General features: G+C 45.4%; 2 protein-coding genes across 3 annotated transcripts in view; one reads left to right on the top strand and one right to left on the bottom strand.

The window, feature by feature from the left end:
• On the top strand, positions 1 to 18,862 carry rad51d (RAD51 paralog D). The gene is made up of 11 exons (XM_076749993.1): positions 1 to 373; positions 460 to 521; positions 4,949 to 5,067; positions 12,768 to 12,849; positions 13,050 to 13,184; positions 13,267 to 13,362; positions 13,493 to 13,583; positions 15,072 to 15,142; positions 15,632 to 15,799; positions 17,496 to 17,627; positions 18,728 to 18,862. Exons 1-10 carry the CDS (start codon positions 292 to 294, stop codon positions 17,589 to 17,591), a joined length of 1,002 nt encoding a protein of 333 aa, XP_076606108.1. The 5' UTR covers positions 1 to 291; the 3' UTR covers positions 17,592 to 17,627; positions 18,728 to 18,862.
• The window catches only part of lig3 (ligase III, DNA, ATP-dependent), a 15,075-nt gene continuing 6,829 nt past the window's right edge, over positions 18,149 to 26,394 (bottom strand). For both annotated transcript variants that reach the window (XM_076749989.1, XM_076749988.1), the window contains exons 9-21: positions 24,072 to 24,227; positions 23,022 to 23,153; positions 22,866 to 22,945; positions 22,323 to 22,410; positions 22,154 to 22,231; positions 21,938 to 22,061; positions 21,135 to 21,277; positions 20,966 to 21,040; positions 20,545 to 20,691; positions 20,265 to 20,415; positions 19,671 to 19,750; positions 19,502 to 19,585; positions 18,149 to 18,954 (exon numbers count right to left, since the gene is read on the bottom strand). In XM_076749989.1, the coding sequence (XP_076606104.1) occupies positions 18,721 to 18,954; positions 19,502 to 19,585; positions 19,671 to 19,750; positions 20,265 to 20,415; positions 20,545 to 20,691; positions 20,966 to 21,040; positions 21,135 to 21,277; positions 21,938 to 22,061; positions 22,154 to 22,231; positions 22,323 to 22,410; positions 22,866 to 22,945; positions 23,022 to 23,153; positions 24,072 to 24,227 (1,572 nt within the window). In that variant the 3' untranslated portion in view covers positions 18,149 to 18,720. The remainder of the gene's footprint in view (positions 18,955 to 19,501; positions 19,586 to 19,670; positions 19,751 to 20,264; positions 20,416 to 20,544; positions 20,692 to 20,965; positions 21,041 to 21,134; positions 21,278 to 21,937; positions 22,062 to 22,153; positions 22,232 to 22,322; positions 22,411 to 22,865; positions 22,946 to 23,021; positions 23,154 to 24,071; positions 24,228 to 26,394) is intronic.

Raw genomic sequence — 26,394 nt, forward strand, 5'->3', positions numbered from 1 at the left:
TCCAAAGCAGCGTGTACGGCTGCAGTCTTAGCACAGCAAGTCGGGAAAGTTTTGTAAAAGCGTTGATTTGCCGTTAATACAAACTTTTCCTCTGTTTTATAGTGTTTTATCGTCGTGAACTTTAGAGGAAGCTTCAAGAAAAGTTACTCAAACTGTTCAGCGACCGCACAGGCAGAAAAGTTAGCTCTGAAACTTAGCCGCTAAAGCTAAAAACAACTGCAGCTAGCAGCGTCCCGACACGTAGCTAGCTAGCTGTCTCACCTGTTAACTGGCAGGTGACAATGAAACAACATGGTGGTCTTGAGAGAAGGAATGTGTCCTGGACTGGATGCGGATTTAGTGCGCGACCTGCGTGCGGCCGACATCAAAACAGGTTAGTGTGTGTGTGTTAGACGGTTCAGAGGACGATTCAATTAAAAGCCGGATTAGCAATAACAAACATGGTTTGTATTTTCACAGTGGAGGACCTGGTCTCATCTGACATCGAAGCACTTGCTCGGAAATGCTCCGTATCATATAAGGTATTTATACCACACGTTCATTAAACATGGACCTAATTCACTATGCAAACTATGCATGTTGGTACATGGATCATTTTCCCTGTTGAGCCACATTTACCTCTGCACTGCTTCAATGAAGCCCCTGAAACCAAACACGTTTCCTCACTGTGACACACAGCAGCTCCTCACTGAAGACAAACTCCATTATTTCCTATCACAGCTTGTGTTAGAAAGGACTGAAATGAAAACAAAAGACACCCACGTTTCATACTCGGCATAAACAATGTAGAGTGGGAGGGTCATGATATCATGTTGATCTTAGACAAACTTTCACCCACATACAGTATGAGTTTCCCGCTGCATAAGTACTTTATATTAGTTGTGCTACAATTAAGAAAAACCAGTAGTGTTAGCATGACTCCCACTGGGATTGTTTAGTATAACCACGGCGAGCCAGGTCAGCTGCTTAACAAGGCAGGCGAAACCGTTTCACAGCGCAGGTTCACTTCAGGGTTGAAGATCACGTTTGCTTTTAACTCTTTTCTGAATATTTCATTGTATTTTTCCCACTCAGCAATTACTGCTGTACTATGGTGATACAGTAGAGAAGTCACATGTCAGAAGTTGTAAAGTGGATCTATTAAGAAATAGAGGAGGTGTTTATGTATAGGTGTATCCATGCAGACAGTAAGCAATAAGAGAAATGTTTGCAGCCATCGAGAAGTAAAATTTAAAAACTCCTGATTGGGTTTAACCACAAGTCCTTCATTATCACTTTGAACTCCGGAGAGAGGCCAGCTCGTTCTGTTCAAAACACTTTTCAGAGAGAAACACAGAGAGAGAGCAGAGATCATGAAATACATTCTGTCTAACTCAGTTCTGGCCTCACGGGTAGATAACAGGAAACAAGTTTTTACATCATAAATAGTCTTTTCCACTAACTTTTTCTCAGATATAAGCAAATAATCATGAAGGAGACCCAGAAGGGCTTACCAGATGGATGTGTATCAGCGAACAATTGCGTAGGTGGACAGGCCGTGGAAGTCAACGCAGGCTTTCTTGGTAAAAAGATGAGACTCAGTCAGCAGTATGTCCTCTGTGATCACAGTGTCTGCAGAGCAGTCTGGACGTGTACGTATAGGAAAAGACTTTTGTAACTACAAGGGAAAGTTGAGAAAGATGTGAAATATGATGTTCTGTCTCCAAACTCTGATGGCAGCACCTTTTCATTTCACCCCATGAACTCACATTGTGTCTGTGGGAGTTCAGCACCGCGTTGATTCAGGTGATTTATGTTGAAAATACCGAGAATATCATCACAGCGTGAATGGACACGTCCGTCCCTCCGCTGGGTCATTACATCCTGTGAATATTCTTTCGTCTATCACTGTCTGCAGCGGGCTCAGCTTCTTCAGTGACCGAGCTAGACTTCATGACCAGCTTGCTCAGCCTGCAGGCATCCCCTGAGCCGATAGCCAGCGTCCCTCAGGTCCGTCGGACTCTGCTGTTGATTTGAAGCGTTGTTGAGCACACGCGTTACAGCGGCTCGGAGGTCAGAGCCAGGTCGTCTTCACGGACACGTTTGTCTGACAGGCAGCCCTCTGCAGTTCAATTAAAGCTGCACAGGGCAAGGTTTTTATGTAAAAACACGCCCATCCTCTGAGCCCTCATGCCAAATTAGGGCGCCAACATTCCCACTAATTGAGACTCAACAGATTTGCCTTATCTTCTTAATACATTTCTGCTGTTGGACATGGACTCAGGAAAAACCTCTGTGGCCAGAAGAAGAGACTAATCAGAGTGTAATCCTGCTAAAGAGCAGTAGGAGCTGGACTCTACGATGTTTTCCCGCTCAGATCCGTTTTCCTATAAAGCATCACATCCCAGCGGGGTTGGTGAACAGAGTGTTTTCGTGCAGTACACTGATGTCATGTTGTTAGATTCAGTGGGATGTTGTCCTGCTGCAGCGCTAACAAAGGTGCTGACGTGAAATAAGCTGAAACACGGGTTCCGTTCCTTAGACAGTCCTGCTTATTTATTCCAAGCAGACGTCCGCAGATCTTATTAGGTGATGACATGGAAGAGCAGCAGTCGGAACCTGAGTGGTCAGATGCACTGTGTTCTTTTTCCTGTTATTATAGAGAAGAGCGACGTTTGTTCACCTGCCTCGGGCGCTCATGCGGCTCAGCACACCTTCAGCGGGCTTCCAAGGGACTGTTCATAAATTTCTCTCCTTCCTGTAGAGATGTGAAATGAAGAGAAATGTCTCCATATTTTTGTCGTGGCAATTCTGCCGTTCCACTCTTGACATATTTTCCTCACTATCTCCAAAACTTTACTTCTGGTGTTTGTCCATCGGTGAAACGGCAAGAAGAGCTTCTTTAAGCCTTTGCAGCGCAACGTTTTTCAGAGTGAAAGGGATTTCATCAAGTTGCATTGGGATTTGATTTGAGGGCTCATAAGTGGGTGTGACTTGGCGACCCCGGACTCTCGGGCTGACAGCCTGATTAATGTGGCCACAGTGCAGGAAGTGGCGGTGGCTCCTGGCAGCCTCGCCGCGGTCTGTGCATGAAGAGCAGGCAGCGGTTTGGAGCGTGATACCACCCACGCTAGTTAGCTCGGGAGGCAAAGGACAAATTTGCAATCGGATAAGAAACCCAAAAAACCCCATGGTTTGGCTCTGATAGCTGCTGTGGCCCACAGTCTAACCACCAAGTGTGGGTTTTTAATGCAAGGGCTTAGCTGGATGACCCTTATTACAGTTGATTGGGTACATTTATATGTACGCCCTCGAGTGCAGGATGAGTCGAAGATATTTGAATATTCTACAGGAGAAAAGATTAAATCATGCTTTTCTGGCTCACTGTATATTCTGAACAGGTTGCAGAACACGTAAAATGCATTTTTTATTCCAATCGATCTCTGAGTTGAACGCTCATGTGGAAAGCTTCTGCTTCAAAGGCGCCTGCATCAGCATCAGTATGCGAGCTGATTGACTGGCCGTTGAAGGTCCAGCCAGGTAACGACTGCTGCTCTTCGACGCCATCGCCGTGTGGGATCAAGAGCTTAGGGTGGCCTGAGCCGTTTTGTACCTCTCTCCCTAATGAATAAAAAAGCGAGGAGTGTGTGATTCGGTGTGGATCTTCTTCTTGAGACTTTTCAGCCAGCTTCATGAGCTCAGTGGAAATATCGCGTCTTTCTCCTTCTCCACAGTTTCTCTGTGGTTTTGTCGTCCTGGTGGGAGGATGTGGTTCAGTCCCTGTCAGGATCAGTGTTGACTCACTGATAATTATCGACCTGCAGCATGATATTGAGTCCATTATAATGTACTGAATAATACCCCATTGTCACATGCGCCTGGACATGGAGTGTGTTGGTGTGGATGTGTTAAATTTTAAAGGGCTTATTGTCTCAGCTGGACAGTGACAGTGCTTGTTTTGCCTGTGTTGAGCGGTGACTATGCTTGTTTTGCAGTTAAAATGTCAAGATAAGAAATGTGCATAGCTGGGAGATATGAAATCGAAGCGTTCCCATGGTGGAGGTGAGCTTTGCTTGGCTTCTGGCCCCATCTCGACACAACACCAACAAAATCTCCACTTCGGACTCAAATTTGAGTGTTTCTCCTGTTTTTTATAGTTTCAGCTTCCCCGCCAGAATCAAAGCACTTTAATTTATCAAGCAAAATGTGAAATATTTGCTCGACCCAGCTTGTCAAATGAGAGGATTTACAGCTTTTCTCTGTTTTCGTATCACTGAATAACTGAGAATATTTGGGATTTGGACTGGTAGATGGAAAATTTGAAGACACCGCCGTGGGCTCTGGGAACTTGTGGTTGTCATGGCTTTTTTTAAAACTTCCTTTTTTCCTATTTTACAGTAAGAACTATACATTGATATATTACAAAACAGCCGACGGTGGAGTAACAACAAGCACGAGTGCACAGTGAGTGACTGCAGAAGCAAAAACACAAAGATAAACATTGGTACATTGGAAGGATATAATTAGACGTCCTCTTTGGCCAGCGTAGGTGTGTGTGAACATGCATGAAGTGATCTGCACAACCTTTATTCTGCATGCAACAGCAGCCACAGAAAGAGAGATGGAAAATGAGATGGACATTTTTTGCGTCGACGTGGAGCCTGAGCACAGACTGTCCAACCATACGATCGGACGCCCTGCGTGAGATTCAGTGGTTTTAGGTGTTGTTTAAAGTGACCTGCTGGTGGAAGGAGCAGACAGTGTGGTGTTATTATTTCAAAAGTCCTCCTTCTCACATCAAAACAAGCCAAATTTTACTTTGTGCCTTTGGATGCTAATCACGAGGGCTCAATTGGGCAGAAAACTGCAGAATCTGGCAGCGCCGGCGAGGTGGACGAGTACATGTGCTGGGGCTGGTCCCTGCAGCAGTTGTGTGAGGCTTCATGTGCTGTAATTTTCTGTATTTCAGGCGCTGTTTGCCATCCGTCGAGTGCTGCTGGCCCAGCACACAGCATTCCCCGTGTCAGGCGCTGATCTGTATGAAGAACTATTGAGCTCAACAGCCATCCTCTCCACTGGAAATCCCAGGTAAGGCCAATTCTGCACACACAGCAGAGCGTGCTGCTTTGTCTTCCAGGGGACGAGGGGATTTAACGGAGGGCTCAGCTTCACCAGGGCTTACAGGAAGGTTCACCTCCAAAACCAAATATGTATGCCTAAGGACCGCTCTCAACGTATTGAATTAAAAGACATTTCCCCAGTGTTCAGTGCGCTTGTTTAAGCGTATCGCTGCCTCTTCGTCGGTGCCACCGGGTGTTATTTCAGATTAAAGTCTTTGATCGGTTAGTGGAGGTGTTTGAGTGGACGTGATGGTTGATGCCAACAAACCTCCACATGTTACACCAAATTAATCATTTCTGTCAGTTTCATGATGCATTTATGCAGTTCTCTGCTCCTCAGCTGTGCAGGCCAGTACAGACTGTCCACAGTCGCAGGGTAACATGCAGAATCAATAGTATTGTGCATTACCAAAACATGTTTTGTAACCAGATTCCCCTGCGTCAAACTGGAATCTTTTCTGTGTTGTTAAATTGAATTTGCATCGACCTGTGCCTGTAGAATATGGAAGCTGGAGTTAAAAATGCAGCAGAGTGTTTCTGAAATGGCCCCTGTGCTGCGTTTTAGCTGACTTCTTTGCTTGTTGCTCCATTTGGCTGGTGAACGCAGCCTAAAGTGGCTTCTGATATATCAGCTGCATTAGCTTGGCCTCCAGCTTGACTGCTTTCCGCTTAAAAACACGCCGCCAACAAGTACTTTAAAGCATTTTCTCCGTGCATCAGAACATCAAGATTCGATGACTTGAAAGAAACTGAAAATTCCCTCTGCGACCAGCATGGCATTGTGTTACGGCGGTAATTGCAATTAATCTGCAAAACTGAGGCACAACATCCCATGAAAGGTTTGCTCGGAGATGTGTGCTGGCGCCACAAGATTCAGCTATCTGTATGCAGCCGCGGCACAAAGCGTAGCAGGAAGATATTCCACTTTTAGAGGGGAAATATGCTCGAGCCAGGACACAGACTGCTCTGGACAAATCTGTGAAATGGGCCAGGATGACATAATTTATGGGATGGTACCTTTTCTACAGTTAAACTCACTGTTTCAGCATAATTAATGACCACAGGTGTTTTTTTTCTCCTCTCTGTGGCTCTTTTTAAGTGGTTTTCATAAATTAATTAGTGCTTTGGATTAGTGGTATGAAAGTGAATCAGGCATGTGAGGAGAGGAGCTGTGATTTGTGTGTCTTGGCTGCACTCTGCTGGTGAAAGGATGAACTGGTGAGTGGTGCGTTCAGCCGTCCATGCTGTCACACGCTGTACGGTCAGCGTGGTGTGTGGTTCACGAAGAGACGTGCAGCCAGATGCCAGTTTATCATACAACACTGCTTCATGCTTAGATTGGATTCTGCTGTTTGTGGTGCTGTTGAAATATATTGAGTTAAAGTCAGAGGTTTTTCCAATATTTAGCATCCTCACTGATAAAAATGGGTTGGATCGAGAATTAGAAATACCTCTCAGCATAATGCAACACAGTTCATTAGAGCCGCAGCCTTTAGAAATAACCATAAAGTTGAATTAACATCTATTTTCAACAGCGTCAGCAAACCTGAACATTATCATTGCAGAGCGGTTTTATTAGGCTGCATTAGTTTTAGCTCGATGTGCCTGATAACGGTTGACCGATATGACTGATGCCGATATTTAGAGAGCAGGGCAGCTGATATATAATGCCGATATCACCTTTTCATTTTTTTTGGCATCTGAGAAAATACAACAATTTGATGATAATAACAAATGAGACACAATCGTTGACCTTAAATAAACATTTATTTAACACTCTGAAGTGCAAAAAGTGCATCAAATTATATGAAGGTCCACAGATAATCCAAAAAACTAAAGTCTGTGTAAGTATTTGTGCACTTTATGACAGCACTTATCAGCAGATAGCACCCGCTAGCATCTCTTTGTTTGTGATGAACATTTATGTAGCACTGACGTATTATTCAGCTGAACGCAGTCGTTAGCCGATGCCGCTACCTCAAAATGCTGTTCTGCCATTAGCACATAATAAACTGGGACCTGTGTGGCTGATACGTGAAGTATTTTGTCGAGGCGACGCTCTGAGGGACTGTGATCTGTTCAGATGCAGAATGATATTTCCTGCTGATGCCGAGTGTGAAACTAGTTTTCTCGGCTGATCGGCTGCATCGACAGAAGAGGAGACCTTGCTGGTCTCTGTCAGAGTCGGTGAACTGGATGTAGAAAACAATATTCATTTGAACAGCAGGCCGCTGTGATGTTACTCTGAAACAGTTCTGCCCGTGGATGCAGGAAGTAGGGGTGCTGAGGGGGCTGCAGCACCCCTAAAAACAGGAATTATGAAAAGCATCAGTTGATTAAGGGAGCATGAGGACAAGGACAGACGTGTCAGCGGGATGTAAGAAGCGTTCAGCCTGAACTCTGCAGGCTGGAGACACACAGACGGATCCTCGCTGCTGCTTTCTTCTAAACCATGATGAACTGGTCACGGGTCACTTCTCTCGCCCACGTCCTCCTCTCTCCCTCTTCATCCTCTCATGGATTCCTTCACTGTTGCTGTGGCTGCGTTGACGTACAGTTCGCAGTGTGCTGTGGTGTAAATGTGCTCGTGTTGATGTGCTTATCCTGGTCATTCACATACAAATACAAAGAACATGAGTGTCAGGCGTAATTTAGCTTGAAGCCATTATAAAGACTGACCTTCTCCCAGAAGGTCAGTCTTCTTGGGTCTCCTTGGCTTTGTCTGACAGAACAAAGCCTGAAACCATCCACATGTTTGAGGATTTACATTTTCTTCATCATGCTCAGTGAAGACGGCTGACTTCTCCTACCTGCAGCCTGAAGCCCTGAAGGCTGCGAGCGCCGTTAGGACTTCTCTCCGGCTTTCAGTCACGCCCGCTGACACATTTTGTCATATTATTTTAACGTCTGTTGCTCTTTTTAACGTTTCCCTTTCTTCTTCTGGCTGTTTGATTTATGCACAGTGAGTAAGAGTCTGGAGTGCAGAGAGGGTGAAAAGGATGTGATGGAAACACTTTTTTCCAATCAGAAACCAATAGAGCTCCGAGAAAAACATCCTGCTATAAAATAATGCAATAACCTTTGGATCTTTATGCGTAGTTCTCTGTCCATGAAATGTCCAAAATGTCTGAATTTGGGTTTTCATGAGCTGTTTTCTTAAATGGCAGCACAAAAACAGCCAAAACACATTAATGCAACACGCTTTTCATGCATCTCCATCACAGCTCCAGCAGTGAAACATGAAAGTAGTTGAATCATCAGTAATGTCTGATAAACGGCACTCATTTATTTTTATCCTCTGAGAAAATCAAACGTTATGTACAAAGACACCAAAGCTGAACAAACCTTATCAGATTTCCTGCTGCTGTGCTGATTTTGTCATGCAAACAGAGATGGATGATGAGGCCTGATAATGTGCATCGTGCAGCTTGCATCACGTTTTTGTCAACACACGACAGCGAAACGGCACAATGGTTTTAATGCCACGCACAGGCGTCTGGAAATGTTTGTGTGCAATCGAGCGATAGCATTCAGCCTCACATGAGGAGAGTAAAGGCTGGTCGAAAATGGCAAAGCCTGTCTTCCTTCACCGCCTCCTCGTGAGGAATTCAGCCTTGGAGTTCAGTGTTAGCGGCTCCCTGCAGCCCAGCAGACACAAGGACTGTATCCCAGCCTGTTTAAGTAAGATGCTGCGGATTCCCACTTTATATTATAATCCTGCTGGGTAGAGCTGTCAAAACGGGCCAAAAATCATCATTCAGACATCTATTTTTGTGCATTATGTCCTCAAGAAGGAGAACCAGTACAGCAACAACAAACTGGTGTCCTGGAAGATTTCAGTGTTCCAGACAAAAGGAACGGATTCTGATCACATATTATCTGAATATAGACCCTATTTTCCCAGTGCCTAATGCAGCGAACAATTTTCGAAGTGTTTTCAGTATTAAACAGCAGCCGGCAGCTCAGATTGTTATTCTAAGTGTCTGACAACCTGCAGAGGCAGAGCTTTTTGTTAAAGAGTGAGTTAGGAAGTAACAGCCCGTCAAAGCCACCAGACTCCATTCACAGAAACACTAATTTAACATTCTAACACACGTTTCATTCACACGTGACAGAAACAAAATAAAACTCACCAAAACTGTCTTGGATCATCTTTTCACTGTTCCAATAATCATCACCAAGTCTGGATTGATGGAAATGAAGTTTAATTCACCGAATTATGTCGCGTAAAGTCTGAATATTTTCACCAGATGTTGTGACCGGAGAGACTTCAATATGTCAGACAAAACAGTAGTTACTGCACATCAGAAACTCTGACTTCAAACAGTAATTTTCGCAATCAAATTATGGATGCTTTTGCAATTGGAATATAAATTAGAAATAAGAATATTGGTTGACAGCTCTGGTGCTGGGTGTCGCCACAGGGAGGAAGTATCTGTCCACAGGAATTAAAAATGTTCTTTAAAGCTCTCAGAGAACTCGACACAGCAGCCAAAGCTGAGCCTCTTCCACTTCAATCATGCACTCAAATGAAGGCTTTCTGGTCCGAGGACTGCACAGCGTCCTGATCTCGCTGATGAGTGCAGCCCACGGGAAATTCTCAATCTGTGGCTTTTCAAGGACAATCACCACCATCCTTCTGGAGCTCTAACATAGAAAAATGTGATGTTTCATCAACAGCACAATCCTCTGCACCGTTGTCAGAGAAGGCAGGAATAACGCGAGCACGTCCATCCCCGACAGTTCACCCCTTCAGGATCGCGCTGTGGGAGATGGGGGCCACTATCAGCCAACCACAGGCCTCCAGTGATGCTTAACCTTCAAGCTGGAGGACCTTGGCCATGTAGATTTAACTGCTTCACTGTCACATCCATCATCACACGTGCCGGCGAAGATGATGAGATTCCACAGACTGCACAGATCGCTGGCCTGAACGCAGTGTAGACCAATCCAAATGTTTGCTGAGAGAACAGATGGGTTAAAGCGCCACGACAACAAACAGTGCAGGAACAGCACTCGATCCTCTGGAGCTGACGCCAGCAGAAATACCTGCTTTCTGGGAAAATGAAGCTAGATTTCTCTCACGCATCAGTGTTTCAGAAGAACTTTTCCAACATATGAGGATATCCAGCCCACACTCAGATCAACACCAGTTTCCTCGCTGTAAATTCGCATTTCAGCGTCATGCAGCATCCTAAATGTTCCTCATCATTGAAACACGGGAGTATCCTGCACTGTTTAATAATCCTATGCAGCACCATCGGTTTCTGAGAAGCTCCCTTTGCTGTGGAGAAAAAGTCTGTCAGATGATCAGATTCATAGCGAATGCTATGCAGAATAGTTGCTGAATTTATCTCAAATTGGCCTGAAAGTGAACGTTATGCTGCTGTGTGCACGATCAGGTTTGAACAAACGGTCGTCTTCAGCTCTCGCTCGCCATTAGTGACCCACACAACAGGCTCGTACACTCAACAGAGACTTTCAAAGCCTTGAAAGTGCCACAGCTGCCACTCACATAACTCTGTGTATGTCGAAAACGATGAGAGTTTCACCTCCAGAACCTGGTTTCCTGAAATTACTCCTCCAGCTTCTCAGCCCTGCTGTAGGAGTATGAACCATAAACATCAAAAAATCACACAGCAGCTGAAAACGAGAACGATAAGGTCAAACAAATTCAACATATTGTAAACACGCTGCGTCTTTCCAGGCGTTTGCATCTGACAGTTTAAAAAGCTCTGATCTGTGCAGCGATCCGCAGCTTTGAACAGGCGTGAAGCCGTTTTTCTCTCTCAGCGCTGCCTTTCATAACATTACATGTGTTGATGAGGTAACTAGCTTCTGTAGTGGCATAAATTGAAAAAGAAAATATGGATACAGCAGCTCTGCGAGCGTTGATGGTGAAACATTTACTCCTGTTATATTTCAAGCTTAAGTTGTGGACAGCCGGGAAGGCTATAAATAAACCTGACGCCCGTTTTGAACTCGCTCGGCAGAACTGTTGTTCACAAAATGAAATCAGATTGGTTGGCTGAGGCTGAGGAAGCACAGAAACGTTATTGGCTGTCCACAGATGATTGTGAAACTTTCAACCATGGCCTTCTCTTAACCTCGTCCGCACATCCTCTGCTCGCTCAGCTCTGTAGGAAATGAATCGCCCTCCGGTGATTTATTGTTTAAGTTTCTAGCAGTGTGAAGACATAAAAAGAGCAGATACACTGAGGTGGAGCAGGTCACGTATAAACGAGCGGGGATGTGTGAAGGTGGAGCTCCGGGAAGATTTACCGAGGCGGCAACAAAAAGCCCATAACAAGACTGACAAGGCTGGAAATCTTAAGAGCAGACCCTAATTCATTCAGTATGTCCCTGTGGGAAGGATCAAACCATACAAGATTGGAGAGTGTAGATCCTAAGACGTCAAACAGGTGGCGCTGTTTGGAGCTCCAAAAACACACCTGCAATTACAGCTTATCACCAGAGGTGTCGCCAGAGCGAAGGAAAGGAAGAGCTCAGCTGGCAGAAGATTTCTTCTAACTGTCCTCAGTAATATTACACTCCAGAAAAAGATAAAAGAAGAAGAATTGGACGGAGAAATGTGGATTAATTCAGCAGAGCGGTTTAAAGAGAACGTATACGGAACATTTCTGTTTGAGCATGAAGCACCTTCTCGACCGTGGGGGTCGCGTTTGGACAAAATAATCTGAACATCCACGTTTGACTTTTTCCAAACTTTCAAATGTGTCTGACGTGATAACAGGTGGTGCATTATGGGACGCGTCTTAGCCCGACCACCTCGTTTAGCTTCATTAGCTGAAGCTGCTAGCTAGAAAAGTTAACCCATACATGCTAGTGTTAGCCAACCCACTAAACGCCGAGTCATATCACAATCAGCTGGCCACAATTCATGAAAGATAACCTGCTGCCTGAAAGTACAGCATCACTTTCCATTTTACATGATGTGCATAAAAAAAGGAAAAATATGTCTAGCCCAGTCTCACAACTGCTAATAGAAAACAAAGAAGGGTCTGTTTGTTGGTCGCCTCTGAGTCCCTTTTGTCCATTATTGTGTTTAAGTTGTGGCACAGTGTTAGCATCTGTATAAAATGTTAATGTGTGAGGGATTCATTTGATTTGACTGTCAACGATAGCTTGTTGTTATCTTTATACTGGTTATCTGAGGCACTTTGGTGGCAGACGTTTTGTCAGAGTGTGTGTTTTAATGTTTGCTGCAGCACATCCATCCCATTCAAACTGCAAACAGGCTGGTGGAAACGTGCTTTCACCTCCGGTTGTTCTCTTGATTGCACCAGTCAGTGCACATAAAACCACTGTATACTACACATTTAACAGTGCATCATATTCCACTTTATCCTTGGCTGGAAATTTAAATTGCCGTTATAGATCTTCCATAGAAACACACGTAAAACTAAAACAATCCCACACACGCACAACGATGAATGAAAAGCATCTATTTTTTGATAGATTCACTTTGAAAACGCAGCCAATGACTGGCCGGAGATCTTTAGAGTCGCCTGGAAGCCAACGCGAGCTCTGTTTGTGTTGTGTTCACCCAACTGCAGCTTCTGTTGGCTCTGCAGATGCACTCGGACTTAATGGTTTATTACATGGGATGGCAGCTGTGAGTAATGAATTGTACCTTGTTCCTTGCAGCTTAGATAAACTGCTGGATTCAGGCTTGTATACTGGAGAGATAACAGAGCTGTCGGGAGGCCCAGGAAGTGGCAAATCTCAGGTGAATATTCCCCACCTTCCCTCTCCATCACTGATAATTTCAGCCTCATAAATTGGCTCTTTTTAGAATAACCTCTCCTCCTATAGAAGAAGAAATTGCACCCTGGCTGACTCGACACTTTTCACACAGTTATCATTTGGCTAATGCACATCATCCGTGGCGTCCTCGATGATTCCCTGTACGCTTGTCATGACTTCCAGGTGTGTTTTGGTGTCGCCGTGCACATTTCTTACCATCTGAAACAGAGTGTGATATTCATCGATACGACGGGAGGGCTGACTGCCAAACGGCTGCTTCAGATGCTGCAGTCTGAAACGAGTGACGCGGAAGAGCAGGTGAGGTGACGGGAAGTGACTTTTAAGCAAATAACACGTGAAGTGTTAAATAAAACGTGTGAAACTGACTGTTATTTTCCAGATGGAAGCTCTTCAGAGGATCCATATCTTTCGTCTGTTTGACGTCTTCTCTGTCCTCGACTGCCTGCACGGTCTTCGCAGCGGCAGGCTTCAGCAGGTTTGTTTGCACTTATTTTTCTATCTTTCGTTGTGCGTAAAATACACCGACAACCCCGCTGCATCAGGGGAACCTTTGAGAGAGACGGATGAAATTTTCAGCAATCTAATTTTGTCACATTTTGCATCAGGCGTCTGTTGGCGGTGGCTCTGTCAAGGCAGTGATCGTGGACTCGGTGTCGGCTGTTATCTCTCCTCTACTGGGAGGCAAACAAAATGAAGGTGATATCTCTTTCTGCAAGTCCATCAGAGTCCATCATACCTGAGGCTGTGTTTACACCCGGGCCTGAAAACTCCAGATGTCTGTCTGGAAATGAAAATCACAGCAGGGTTCCTGCACGGTGTGGGAGCGTGACGGCCAAGTTACTGCCAAGCATTAGATTAAGAGTGAAAACAGCATTCGTAGAGTCACTTTTGGAGACAGTAACAGAGAAAATAATGAAAGTTCTTAATCTAAATCAACTTTATTGCTAACAAGTGGTTAACAGAAAGCTCCAATGAATGCTCTAATGAATCAGCCAATACAACATGGTTTAAAGGGAGGAATGCAGTGAAAAGGATTTCATTGAAATGGACTTTAAACAAACAGGTCTGGTTCATGTAGACTCATTTATTCAGGGATGAATTAACACCTGACCAACCTCAGTTTGAGCTTTGAGAAGTTTATTATAACAAAGAAAAAGTTGGTTTCCCTTCAGGCTGTTGCTCCTTATCTGCACCTGAGCAGGTCAAATACAAGTAGTAGTTGTAGTATAATAATACTAGTAGCAGTCACAAATTTCTTTTCAGAATACTTGGTTGAATTTTGTGATCCAGTCACATGACTTTTCCTCCTACGTACAGCAGCCAGAGCTCGTGTTCTCCACCAGCGAGTTCATCTTCTCAGATAACTTTTGTGATCTCACAGATGTTTGCTTTCTGCCCTGAGTGGTAAAATATTTACCCGGGGGTGAAGCCAACATACTGCGCCGCAGCAGTCGTGACGGCGGGCTGGGGCAGCGCCCGGCCGGCACGCTCTGTGGAAACAGTGGATGTAAATGTTGGTTCCAGCCCGAGCAAACATTTTATCTTTCCGAGCAGACAGTGGACATCTGGGATCACAAACATACCTTGAAGATGCAGCTTGAGTCAGAACACCGTGTGGCCGAATCATGCTGAGGTTACAGATGGGGCTAGCTACTGAGCATGCTAACAAGGCTACAGCTGTGTACCAAACCCAGACTGCACGCTGTTCAGAGCAGGGATTGAGTGTGAAGTGCTCACTATGAAGAAGTGGCGTAATTAACTCAAAACAGTCGCATGCACAGTAAAAACCTTTGAGTTTTGAGTGATGATGCAAACTCGTCTCCCACAATGCAGCAAATAAAGGAGATGAAGGAGCTGCTGGCAGCACGAAAAGCTCCAGAAACACTTCAGAAAACACAAAATAACTCTTAACTGAAAAGCTTTTTGCTGTGTGTTTGTTAAGCTTCACTCACAGAGGTGTTGTATATAACTCTACTGTTAGCTTACCTTTGAACAGTTCACATGTTGCATCATTTCCTGTTAGCATAAAGTGGTGAATGTGTTGCTTGCCTTGTATAGTAACTACAACAAGTGCTGCACTCTGCTCAGCCCTGCTCGCAGCAGTGATGTCTGCAGCCTGAGTTGAAAGACACTGGGAGTATTCTGTGCACGGACAAACCTCTCGACAACTTCCTGTGCCTCCAGGCATGTCCTTGATGATACAAGTGGCAGGAGTTCTTAAGACGATGGCAAAGGACTTCAATGTGGCCGCTTTGGTAAGGATGACACAGTCCTTGACGAGTGCTGCTCTAAATGCAAGAAGTGTTTCCAGCGTCGGGCTGAACTCTCCGCTAACCCTCTCACACGTCTTCCTCTTGTTACGGCTTTGAGACCTGAAAGGAAAACTTTTTGTTTCCACCTTCATTTGGAAAGAAAACGAAGATAAAAACAAAAAGATTTTTCATCTCTGACGATTAAAACCAAAAATCCATTTGTCAGTTGGGTTATAATTATGTAGAATATGACTAATCACATTAAAAAGCATCGCCGAAGATAATCAGCTCTCACCTCACTTCACTTCCAGTTATTTGAAGTGAGTTGAAGATAATTTGATTGGCTGTTTGATGGCTCCATTTGATTAGATTAGAACAATCTGGCTGTCCCACTTATTGTTCCCTCCTGTAAAGCGTTCACCATCTCTGAGCTATGCTAAACCACACGGTGCAGAAACGGCAGCCTAACCATGACGGCGTCCCGGCCCGCAGGTCACAAACCACGTCACGAGGAGCGACAGCGGGGAGGTGCAGCCGGGCCTCGGCGTGTCGTGGAGTCACGTCCCCAGAACCAGGATCCTGCTGGAGCGAGTCGAGAAGGTCGCGGGCGTCGGCGGCTCCGGTCTGCGCTGTGCAACGCTGATCAAGTCCTCCAGACAGGTACGTCCACCTCATCCAGCTCAGTATTGATTCTGTCAGAGGCTCCGTCAGAGGCAAATGTCAAAACGTCTCGTTAAAATGGAGACGTTGAAGTTGCGTTTGCTCTTTTTGTAGCTCCGGTTTGATGAAGAAGCTCTTTATTTCCACTTAAAGCGGCAGTTTGGAAGATTTCAGTCCTGGTAGATTTGGCGACACCTGCAGTCACTGCTGAAAACAGCAAATGCAGTTTAACGTTCAGGATCGCAGAATTCTGGGGGCTGCAAAACACACTTTTAATAAAGAGGTCAGGCAATAAGAAGCCTTCATCATTCTGTGGGCAGCTGTGATGTGATTTTATGCTACACGCCATGTGTTCACTGCCAAAATACGCTAAAACTGACCTTTTAATGAGCAAAAAAAGTCAACGTGTGCTTTTAATGTGAAGCTGCAGCAGAAGGAAAAGTTTGCAGTATCAGTGAATTAACTGTTTTTCCACAGACTTCCAGCTCTTCATACTGCAGATGTATAAATACTGCAGTGCTTTCATCAGTGTGTCAGTAACTTAACATTCACTTAAATGAAAATCTCCCAGATTGAGACAGACTGTGACAGACAGCCGTCTCATTCTGCTGAGTTTGATCCAGGACACTGGTGGAAATGCGAAACCATGCGTGAGCACTCGAGTTTGACTCGACCGCTTTGAATCCCTCGGTAGGGTCTCCTGTTGGTGACGCTCATGCTGGTCTCCACTGACGAGTTCCTTTTTTTTCTTGTGCAGTTGACTTTAAAGCTTTTCTACTTTAAGCAGTTCTACTACAAACCTCACATACTTTACATCACAGCTGTTTTAAACATTTCAATGACTGTCCTGTTTTTCAGCCGTTGGTTTCCATTCACTTTAAATCCTCAAACCTGTTGTGCAATCCATCACAGTGAACATCAGACCTGCAGTATTTTCTGTCAGTGTTTTGAGGCATGCAGGGCAGATTTGCTGTTTTCCTGCATAGAACTTGATGCTCACTTAATGATCAAAGTGATGGACAGAAGTGAAAGGAAGCCAGTGGACGTCTGGACCTGTGGGAAAGACCAACGTTTGAGAGCCACAAATGTAAAGTCTGTGTGGTTTATTATGAAGGAGCTAAAAGTTCCCAACACACATCTGTTGCCTCGACTGAAGGACAAATATTTTCCTCTTCACTCTTGTCGCTCTAAAGCTCATTTAAGTGATTCGTGGACCGTTATAATTTCACCCTCAGCCAATCATTTCTTTAAACGTCGCTTGTAAAACATAACTTCTGTTTACACAACTGCAGTCTGAAAACATTGCCGTCGTGTCACTTGAACGTCTCTTATTTGAGTGTTTTCAGAAAATAATGAGTGTGCGATTTGTGAAGGGAAACGAGCAGCTGCAGCAGAACAGACAGCAGACGCTTCAGCATGGAACAAACGCATTAGTGGACTTTTAGTGGGCGTTAATGGCAACAGGACGAAATGACTGTTCGACAGTCTGTTACGGTTTCCTCCTCATAAAAAAAAAAAAAAAAACTGTCCAAAGGCATTAATTATACATGTTCTGTTTTGGAAATGTAAACGAGGCCCTTCACATGAAACGAAGAAGCACTTTGACAAAGCACACTCAGAATGAATGTTTCATGCTGCAGCTGAGATTTTTTTTCTAATCGAGTAAATCAACGCTGTCATCTGCTCCACTTTTTAGCCTTGTCACATCAAAGAGGAGTTCGACTTGCGGTGGTGGAGTCGCTCTGAAGGAGGGTCCTCAGGAAAGAGAAAACTGGATCAGACTGATTCCTGATGAGGGCCAACCGTGATCCTGCACGTCTGAGCAGAGGTACGCCAACGTTTCTGGACCAAACACCAGAAGAAGAGCTTCAAACTGACCCGTTTAGACCACGACGGCGGCATCAGCATGTCCCTGCGTGGCTGACAGACAGCTTGACTCTGGACAGTTCACTTGTTTTTACCTGTTTAGAAGAATTCCAGCCTGGTTTGAGTGTTTGAGGGGAAGCACAGTGTGGAGTTCGCCCTCTCAGAGCTTCAATACATTCAAACATTTAATTAAACCACCTCACAGCTTAAAGTATCCCCGGGATAAAAAGGCAAATCTGAATTATCCTGGAAAGCCATTCAGACGCAGGAGGCTGCAGTAAAAGCCTTTCAGCATCTCGTCGGATTGCACGGAGAGTCTCATGATTCAGGGCTGAAGTGGAAAGTCTTTAGCTGAGACGGCGGAAAACCCTCCTAAAACCACTAACTCTGCTCACCATCCGGGTGAATTCTGAAGAGCGTGGCAGAAGTTCTGCTCTGTGAGTGACTCCGAGCACAGTTTGTAGAGAATAAAGAGCATCAGAGTGACGTGATGGAGACATTTTTATTATCTTTATCAGCAGTTTGTTGATCCCTGATGGCAGAAAAATTTGGTTGCTGAGTTGAATTCTTGCAGAAAGTTTCCAGTAAAAATAATTCATGACGCTGATGAAACCTCTTTGTTCATTTGCGCTGTGATTTATGTTACATGATCTCTTTGTAAAAAATGCATTTCTGAATTTACAGTCCTCGTGTTGCTGCTTTAAAGACTTTCCTTACAAAAACTAACAGCTAACAGACCTCGTTTCATCAGTGAATTGACAACATCAAACCCGAGAATTCACAATCAGTCACCTGAAATTGGCCCAAACTAAAACCTCAAACTAACCGTAGCGTGTGTGTGTCCTCTGCTGGTTGGTGTGAAACAAACAGGACTTGAAAAGAATAAATAAACATTCTGTGAGTAGTTGAACCCAGAGACCATCATCTCCCCACACCTCAAAGATCGACCTCGTTCATATTGTTTAACATGGATTTAGAGTTAAATTCCTCTGTGTGCAGCAGTTAAAGGACAGAGTAACGCTGTGTGTGTGTGTGTGTGTGTTTTCTTTTTATTGCTAACAGGGGGGTACCACACGCCTCTTGCGGATACATTCCCAGATCCAGCTGGGTGAGACTCTCTGGGCCTGGCTGCCCCCCTCGGGTTCAGCCAGCGTGTGTGTGGCCGAGGCGGTGTCGTAGTCGGCCACGAGGTCTCCGTCGTACGCCACGAAGTACCGCCGCAGCTTGTCGAAGTCCTGCACGGAGACCGGCAGGAACAGCTTGACCCCGCTGAAGATGTCCAGCAGCGTCTGCAGGAAGAGGACCAGCAGTCAGCAGAGGACACACAATGCAAGGACTGTTCAAGCTGCTGCAAGAGGAGCTCAGCTGAGTGCGTCTGCAGGCACTGCGACATGATGAGAAATGATTAAATACAGGACACGACTTTAAAAGACTGAAACGAATTCTGTGAACTGATTTGACATTTTGATTGAAAATCCTCGTCTGATGTTAGCAGAACCCACCGTGTTGAAAAAGGCTGATTTGAACACTGTTTTAGTGTTTTTTAGCCACAGCCAAACAAAGCTCTGACCATCAGTTCTGCTGGATTTGATCGCCTGTTATTACCCATGATGCCACATTTCACACAATCTCAGCAATTACCGACCAAAACCGATCAAATCCAGCAGAAGTGATGGTCAGAGCTTTGTTTTGGCTGTGGCTAAAAAACACTAACACGCTGCAGCGTTCAGAGGAGTCATCACTCTAACAGTCGTGGTCGTTAAACTGGACTCTGAGCCGACTCAGTTCAGTTTGGGCGCTCCCACCCAAACAAAGACAAACCTCTTGTTGACCAACCTTGTCATTTCTTGGCTCCAGCAGCTGAGAGGTCGCCTTCGCTGCTGTTTGTCCGTTGCTGTGAACGCTCTCGCTCTTCTTCACCTGGAGGGAAACAGAGCGGTCACGTCTCAGGATGACCGCAGCGGCGTCTGTCATGTGAGCATGTCGTGTGCGGTGAAGACGTTACCTTCTTGGCGCTGGGTGCTTCTGAGCTGGGCGTGCGAGGCTCTGACTTCACCGCCTTCGCTTTGGGTGTGCTTCTGTTGTCTGTGAAGAGAGGCAGGTTAAAGTTTCTGTATCCCACTGTGAATAAACTCCTCACATTTCTGTGACCCTGTCCCACTGAAACCTGATTTTAAAATGACGTTTAAACTGTGGAAATTTTGCCAAGACTTGATGAATATACAGCACACTGCTAACTAAACCTGGACCACAGAAACACTCCGGCCGTCAAAGATGTGCCTAAAACATCAGTCAATTAATCCATGTACAAAAAGTTTGTCAACAATTTTGATAAATTGGTGAAATGACTACTTCTAGCCTTTTAAAAGTCAGCATTTTCTGCTTTTCTTTGTCATAATGAAGTGAAAATCTTTGAGTTTTAAACAAATCAAACTATTAGAAAACGTCATCTTTGACGATGGGACAGTCCTTCCTGTTCTGACACTGCAGGTAAAACTATGGCAGATAATCTGATAATAAAATAATCTCAGTTTGAACACACCAACAGTAAACCGTCCTTATTACAGACAAGCTGTAGCTTTAAATGTTTTGGCCTTACTGCTCTTCTTGGGTGCGGCGCCTCCGTGGGACGAGGATGACGGGGAGTTTCCTCCGCTGTCTCCCCCCGACGAGCCCTTGTCGTCGCTGGATGTCGAAGGTCCAGCCGTCACCTTAAAGTCGCAGTTCTCCTTTGATATGCGGTACAGCTCCTAAAGGACAGAATGGGCTTCAGCCAAGAGATGCAAAGTTCTGTCTCACGAGAGACTGAAGACCCGTGTAACACCTGTGCAGTGTCGCGCTGAAGCAGGTGAGCGTGCGTCAAACTGCTGATGTCTTACTTTGAGCTGCTGCAGGTTGGTGGCGCTCTTCCAGTCCTTGTCATCGCGGATGCGCGTCATGCGGGGAAAGCGGATCGAGATGCCGTCAGCTGTGTGCATTTCTGATTTGGAGAACTCTGCGCCTGTGATCTCCCAGACGGGCGCTTCCTGCAGAGGAAACGTGTGACAAGGCGAACACACGGAAAGCCGCGTGAACGTGTGTTCTGTGGATTTCATTAAGTTCTATTTTATCAAATGTTTTCGCTCTATTTCCAGATTGTTTTCAGTAAATCTGCAGGTCGAAATCACCTCCCAGCTCTGCAACACGTGTGAGTCATTTATTTGCCAAAGTTCTATGAAATTCATTGTTTCCTTTAAAGTTCTGGTGGACGAACGGGCCCTGAGGGAAACACAAACGTGCTGGATCACAGTGAAATCTCACCTCAGGGTTGCGAATAATGAAATCTGGATAATAGTTCTTGATGATTTTCAGCCAGCCTGGGATTTTGCTCGGATCCTGCACAGAAACACACACACACACAAGGTTAATATCTGATTCTCTGATGCCGGCTCGATACTCCAGGTCGGCCTCTGGGTGGATCCTCTCTGACCTTGCTGATTTTGATCACATCCAGCTCCTTCTGGAGCCTGGCCAGCATGGCGTCGTCGTAGCCTCCGGAGCACTTGGTGACTGTGCACCATTTCTTGGAGTGCGGGTCGTAGCAGCCCATCAGGAAACTGGACATGATGCCCCCTGGTGGACAGAACACACTCGGCTTCAGGAGAAGTGCTGCCTGTGGAGACTCTGCAGACCCACAGAGAAATCTGTGCGCAGGCTTTGAATATCCACGCCCACACTGCATCATCTCACTTAACTAAAACTAGCCTCTTCAGTCGGCTTGTTAAGGCCTTTTCAAACAGTTTTCTACTTCCCACTTTTGTCCAACAGCGTGTTATGACAAGTGTTTCATCTGGCGTGTTGTTTGGTGTCTATTAGCTGTCTTCACACGGCATGAGCTGTCTTCATTAGCCATGCTTTTTAAATGTGTACCTTTGTTTTGCATTTGCTATGCCTCCATTGTGTTACATGCTCATTACCCAGCCTCCTCAGTGGCTCCCATATCTTGTCTGCTTGTGTGCTTTACTGAATGACATCCTCTCCTTATGCTTCATGTTATATACACACATTTTTAGAGAAAATGCTGCTATGCTGGACTGTCTTCATACTGTCAGAGGGTTATATTTAAGTGAATTCCTCCATCCAGTCAGTGTGAACATACAGAATCTTTACATTTTAGGCCAAATCCTATTATATTGTTTAATATAGTAGGAAGGAAGTGGCTAAACTGAGAGCACCAGGAGATGAGATACAAATCCAGTGCATGAAGGAGTGAACGTGCTGGAGGGTACAGACCGTTTGAGCCTTTTCCATAGAAGGCCCCCAGGACCACCAGGTCAGCCGTGTCGGCCATCGCTCCCTCGTTCAAATAGTCCTTCTTCACCTTCAGCCAGTGGCGCTTTCCGGGTTCGTAGCTGCCCTGAGACAAGCAGACGTGCAGAGTTTGAACATGTTAAACACACACACATGTTCCATCAGCGTGTTTCCTTCAGGAGATACAAAGAGACTCACCTTTATGTCCTTCAGCACCAGGCCTTCAAGTCCCTCTCTGATCACACGGGTTATCATGTCAGCCAGATCTCCTGCCCTCTGACACACACACACACGCACACGCACACACACGATATCACCAGCTGTTACAGATGTGCACACATAGCTGCAGATTGAGGGTTTCACTTACAGTGACGTGCTTCATCTCTGAGAACAGGATCCTGTTGGGGACTTCGACCATGTTGTCATGCAGGAACTTCCTGCGTTCACACAGCGGCCTGGAGGACATGACGGCGGAGGAAAAATGTCAGACGGCTTCTTTCTAATGTCTCATCTAGATGCATAAAATGTACCATATTATATATATTATTATATTTAGTCATAAGATGATAAACTGCATTAAAGCGACTTAATTTCTGTGTTTATCTGCAAGATGATAAAATGTTCTAACACTGGGAAATTACTGCTGCGGCTTCATTCAATCTTAATTTTAACACTTCAGTAGATTTTTTTTACACAAATATACTAAAGACTTTCTTTAATCCTTGAAAAATGCTGTTAGACACACTGAAACGAGTTCAGAGAGGAAAGAAAATGTGAAGTAAAACCATGAAAAAGACACAGTAACACTGAGTCTGAAACAAACGGAGGGACGAACAGAGACAGAAGAAGTGCTTCAGCAACGTTATTCTCTGCAAAGATGTTTTCAGGACGAAGAATGAAAACACGTTACCTCTCCATGAGGCTCACGCCGTTGAAGTAGATGCAGTCGAAAACAAAAAGGCACACTTTGGCGTCTTGAAAGGCGGCTTTCTGCAGGGACAGGAGAGCGTGAGACAGGACGCACTTTCATGTCCAACACATGTCAAACTGGCTGCGCTGCTCTCACCTTGTGGACACCCAGAGTCCCAAAGGGCAGCGGTTTACTGGTCTTTGTGTCAATTAGGAGGACTTCAGCATCCAGTATCATACTGTGGCCTCCGGGAAAAGCCTGAGGGATGAACTCCTTAAAATGAGCCACCTGAAACACGGACACACGGAGCTCAAGGAGACAGAAGAAACATCTAAAACAACCATTACAGCAAGAGCAAAGAGGCAGAGTTTCTAACGATCCGGACACTGTAAAAACAATTCAATGATAAAGAGCATCGCTGTCAACCTGATGTAGATTAAAACATGTTTTATGCATGCTACAACACGTCTCCACCCACGTCACCTCCATCACACTGCGCTGGATGATCTCAGCTCTGCGCTGCTGTCATTCATCAGAACAAAAAACATTAGGAAACGTGGACTATTGTAATTAGACTCCACTCCCACCCCCGCAGAGTGATAACCTAACATTAACATAAATTGGTAATTACAGTGATCAGGGGTCCATTACCAGCCATTAGGCTGATGGGTAGCACGGCCAGGGCAACATGTCTACAGCCAGCCGGAGGAGAGGAGGCCACACTGTAACACACACCAGCTCCAGATAAGTCCCAGCAGAGACGGCTCGAACTGGTGCTTCTTATATGGCTGCTCAGGGCTGAAATCTACAGGGTGTTCTTAAAGGCATCGTGACTTATCACTGACAAACCTGCAGAACAGTGAGAAAAGTCAGAGGAGGCTTTTCACCTTGCGTCTGAGCGCCTGTGTTGTGTATTTTGTGCACAGCAGCAGCCTCTGGTGGTTTAAAGGGCTAATGAAGCTGTGGAGATGTTTATCCCTGCCTGTTTCAGGCTCGCGGCCTCCTGCCGAGCAAACAAAGGCTGGAAAATCACTGTGGGAAATGTCTGAATTTCAGACCTGGAGAACACCCTCAGTTCCTAATCCTGACGGGGAAACCTGAGCAGATTCTATCCTGACATGCTCTGTCACACCAGCTTCACCTGCTGTGTGTGCGTGTGTGTGTGTGTGTGTGTGTGTGTGTGTGTGTGTGCGTGAGAGGACTGACTTTGTGTGGCAGCACTGGCTTCAGGCTGCGGCTGAAGTAGCTGAAGGTGTCTCCGCTCTTGTGGACCTGCACGCGTTCTCCGTCATACTTGATCTCGGAGTACATCCCGTTGGGGCACTTCTTCATGGCGTACTCGATGGATTTACACGCTTCTGCCTGAAATCACAAAGGAAAACAACCATAATGCACCGAGCTATATGCAATCATAACTGTTATAGAACTGAAAACAAGTCCAACGGTCAGGAGACCTGCAGTCAGACCAGGGACGGGAATGGAGACCCAGTTCCAGTCATGCTGCTGGAAACATGGGGAGAGGGAGGAACAGTCCAAAGAGTGGGCTCGTGAAGAAAGAGGCCGACAGTGTGAGCTGTAACGTCTGTAAAATGATGAGCTCAAATAAAGAAAGATGCAGAAACATCTTCTGTGCAACGTGTGCTTCAATGTGCCTCCACAGCCGATCAGCACGCCTGTTAACGAGGGTTCACATCCTGTTCTAATATTAGAAACACGCAGGCAGGAAGAGCAGATCGTTCTCTTTGACTAAGAAGACAAATATTCTCTCATTTCACCGATTTCAGACGGAGACAGACGGGCTGATGCTACAGCTAGCAGACAGGCTGCAGCCAGCTCAGCTCCCTGCACGGGGAGGAAAACGAGCGTCACTGCGAAGTCACACAATTTACAGTGAGAGCTTTGAACCCAGCAGACGAACAGGGATGGGACTCGAGGACCAGTTCCAGTTTACTCTGACTTAACCACTGACTTGATGACAACCCGTCTGCGCGTCTGACTGCTCGGGTTTCGTGGCTTTGTTGCCGCGTTTCCAGATCCAAGCAGATACTCTCAGTATTATCATCACCAGAGAATAGATGGTTTAACATAAGAGGAGAGAGCAATGATGATCCTGACAGCAAGACAGAAGCTGCTTCCTGTAGAGACAAAGCCAATGATTAACTCTGGTGGCCTTGTCTTTGTGTCCACGTTCACCTAAATCCTTCTCCACACTGCAGCAGTGTTCTCTGATAATACTGCACCATTACACTAATCGATGTGAGCGCACTGGCAGTGTGACTGCTGCTGACTGCACAAACCATATTTCAAAGCTCACCATCACAAATTACACTTGGTTTCTGTGAAAAGTCCAAACTCTTCTGGACTCGTCCATGTTTCTCCCTAATGCGTCTGCTGCAGGAGTTCATCTTCTGCCAACTGCAGTTAAAAGAGGAGAAGTTAAAGCTGAAGTACTGAGGCGGCGAGCCTGCGGGACGCCGGGAGCTGGACCGTGCTTTCATTTGTAAACTGAAATGTGATATAGCTGCAGTTAATTTCAATCTACTTGTATACTGTCCAATTAAAATTCTGCTGTGTAATGTGCAATTTAACGCTCCACGGCTCCTTTGGAAAACACATTTTGAATGGCACTGCATTCATAGACGGGGACTCGGGATAGTCGTGCGTTAGCAGCGGAGTTATCTGTGAGGTCCAGCTGCTGCCTGTCAGACGTCAGCAGGAGACAGTCTGAACGTCACACTGTCCGTGTTTGGGAGATGTGAGACCCCCCACAGGTCTCATTCAGTCTGTTTACACCACATGCGCGGCCATCTTCATCTGCTAAAAAAAGCAGCTGACATCCTGAACTGAGGGACAGAAATCTGTTTTATCACTTCTTTTTTCATGCATACAGTCAGAGTAAAAGTCTCCTCGAAGCCTTTAAGCTAACGTTTGTAAAGGGGTCAAACGGAGCCTTCGGTTCAGGACAAAGACATCCAATTAAATTACTTCAACAATCCTGGAGGTCGAATCTTATTTCCTTTGAAACCCAAAGTTATTAAAGCAACAATTACTGTCTTTTATTGAAAATCTATTTCTAATTTAGTCCACAGATAACCTACACACCTTGCCTGGAAGTCAGAATTGATTATTACTGCTGGATGCATAATGCATAACGACTTAAATGAGGCCGTTAATTGGAGGACACAATGTTCGTTTGACTCGTTCATGAGGTCAGAGGTCAGACGGCATCACATCAGGATGGGAAATGTCTAAAGATCCCTTTGTTAACATGCCTGTAATGTGTTTTTTATATACGGTAAGACATATCATGAGTGAAATCAACAGTCAGCATCATCCCTGAGCCTCCACCTTGGAACAGCAGTGGACCAATGACATGGAGTTTAGTACATCACACACCTCAGGAGCCAATCCCGTTAACTTTCTCACTATTTTTCACCTGCTGTTTTCAGCCTTCTGTGGCCTTTTTCCAGAGCTGTTTTACCACAAATCCTCCATCTGTTTTTATGCTCATTCATACATGTGATGTCTT

Source organism: Chaetodon auriga, chromosome 15, assembly GCF_051107435.1.
Source record: "Chaetodon auriga isolate fChaAug3 chromosome 15, fChaAug3.hap1, whole genome shotgun sequence".
Lineage (NCBI taxonomy): Eukaryota > Metazoa > Chordata > Actinopteri > Chaetodontiformes > Chaetodontidae > Chaetodon > Chaetodon auriga.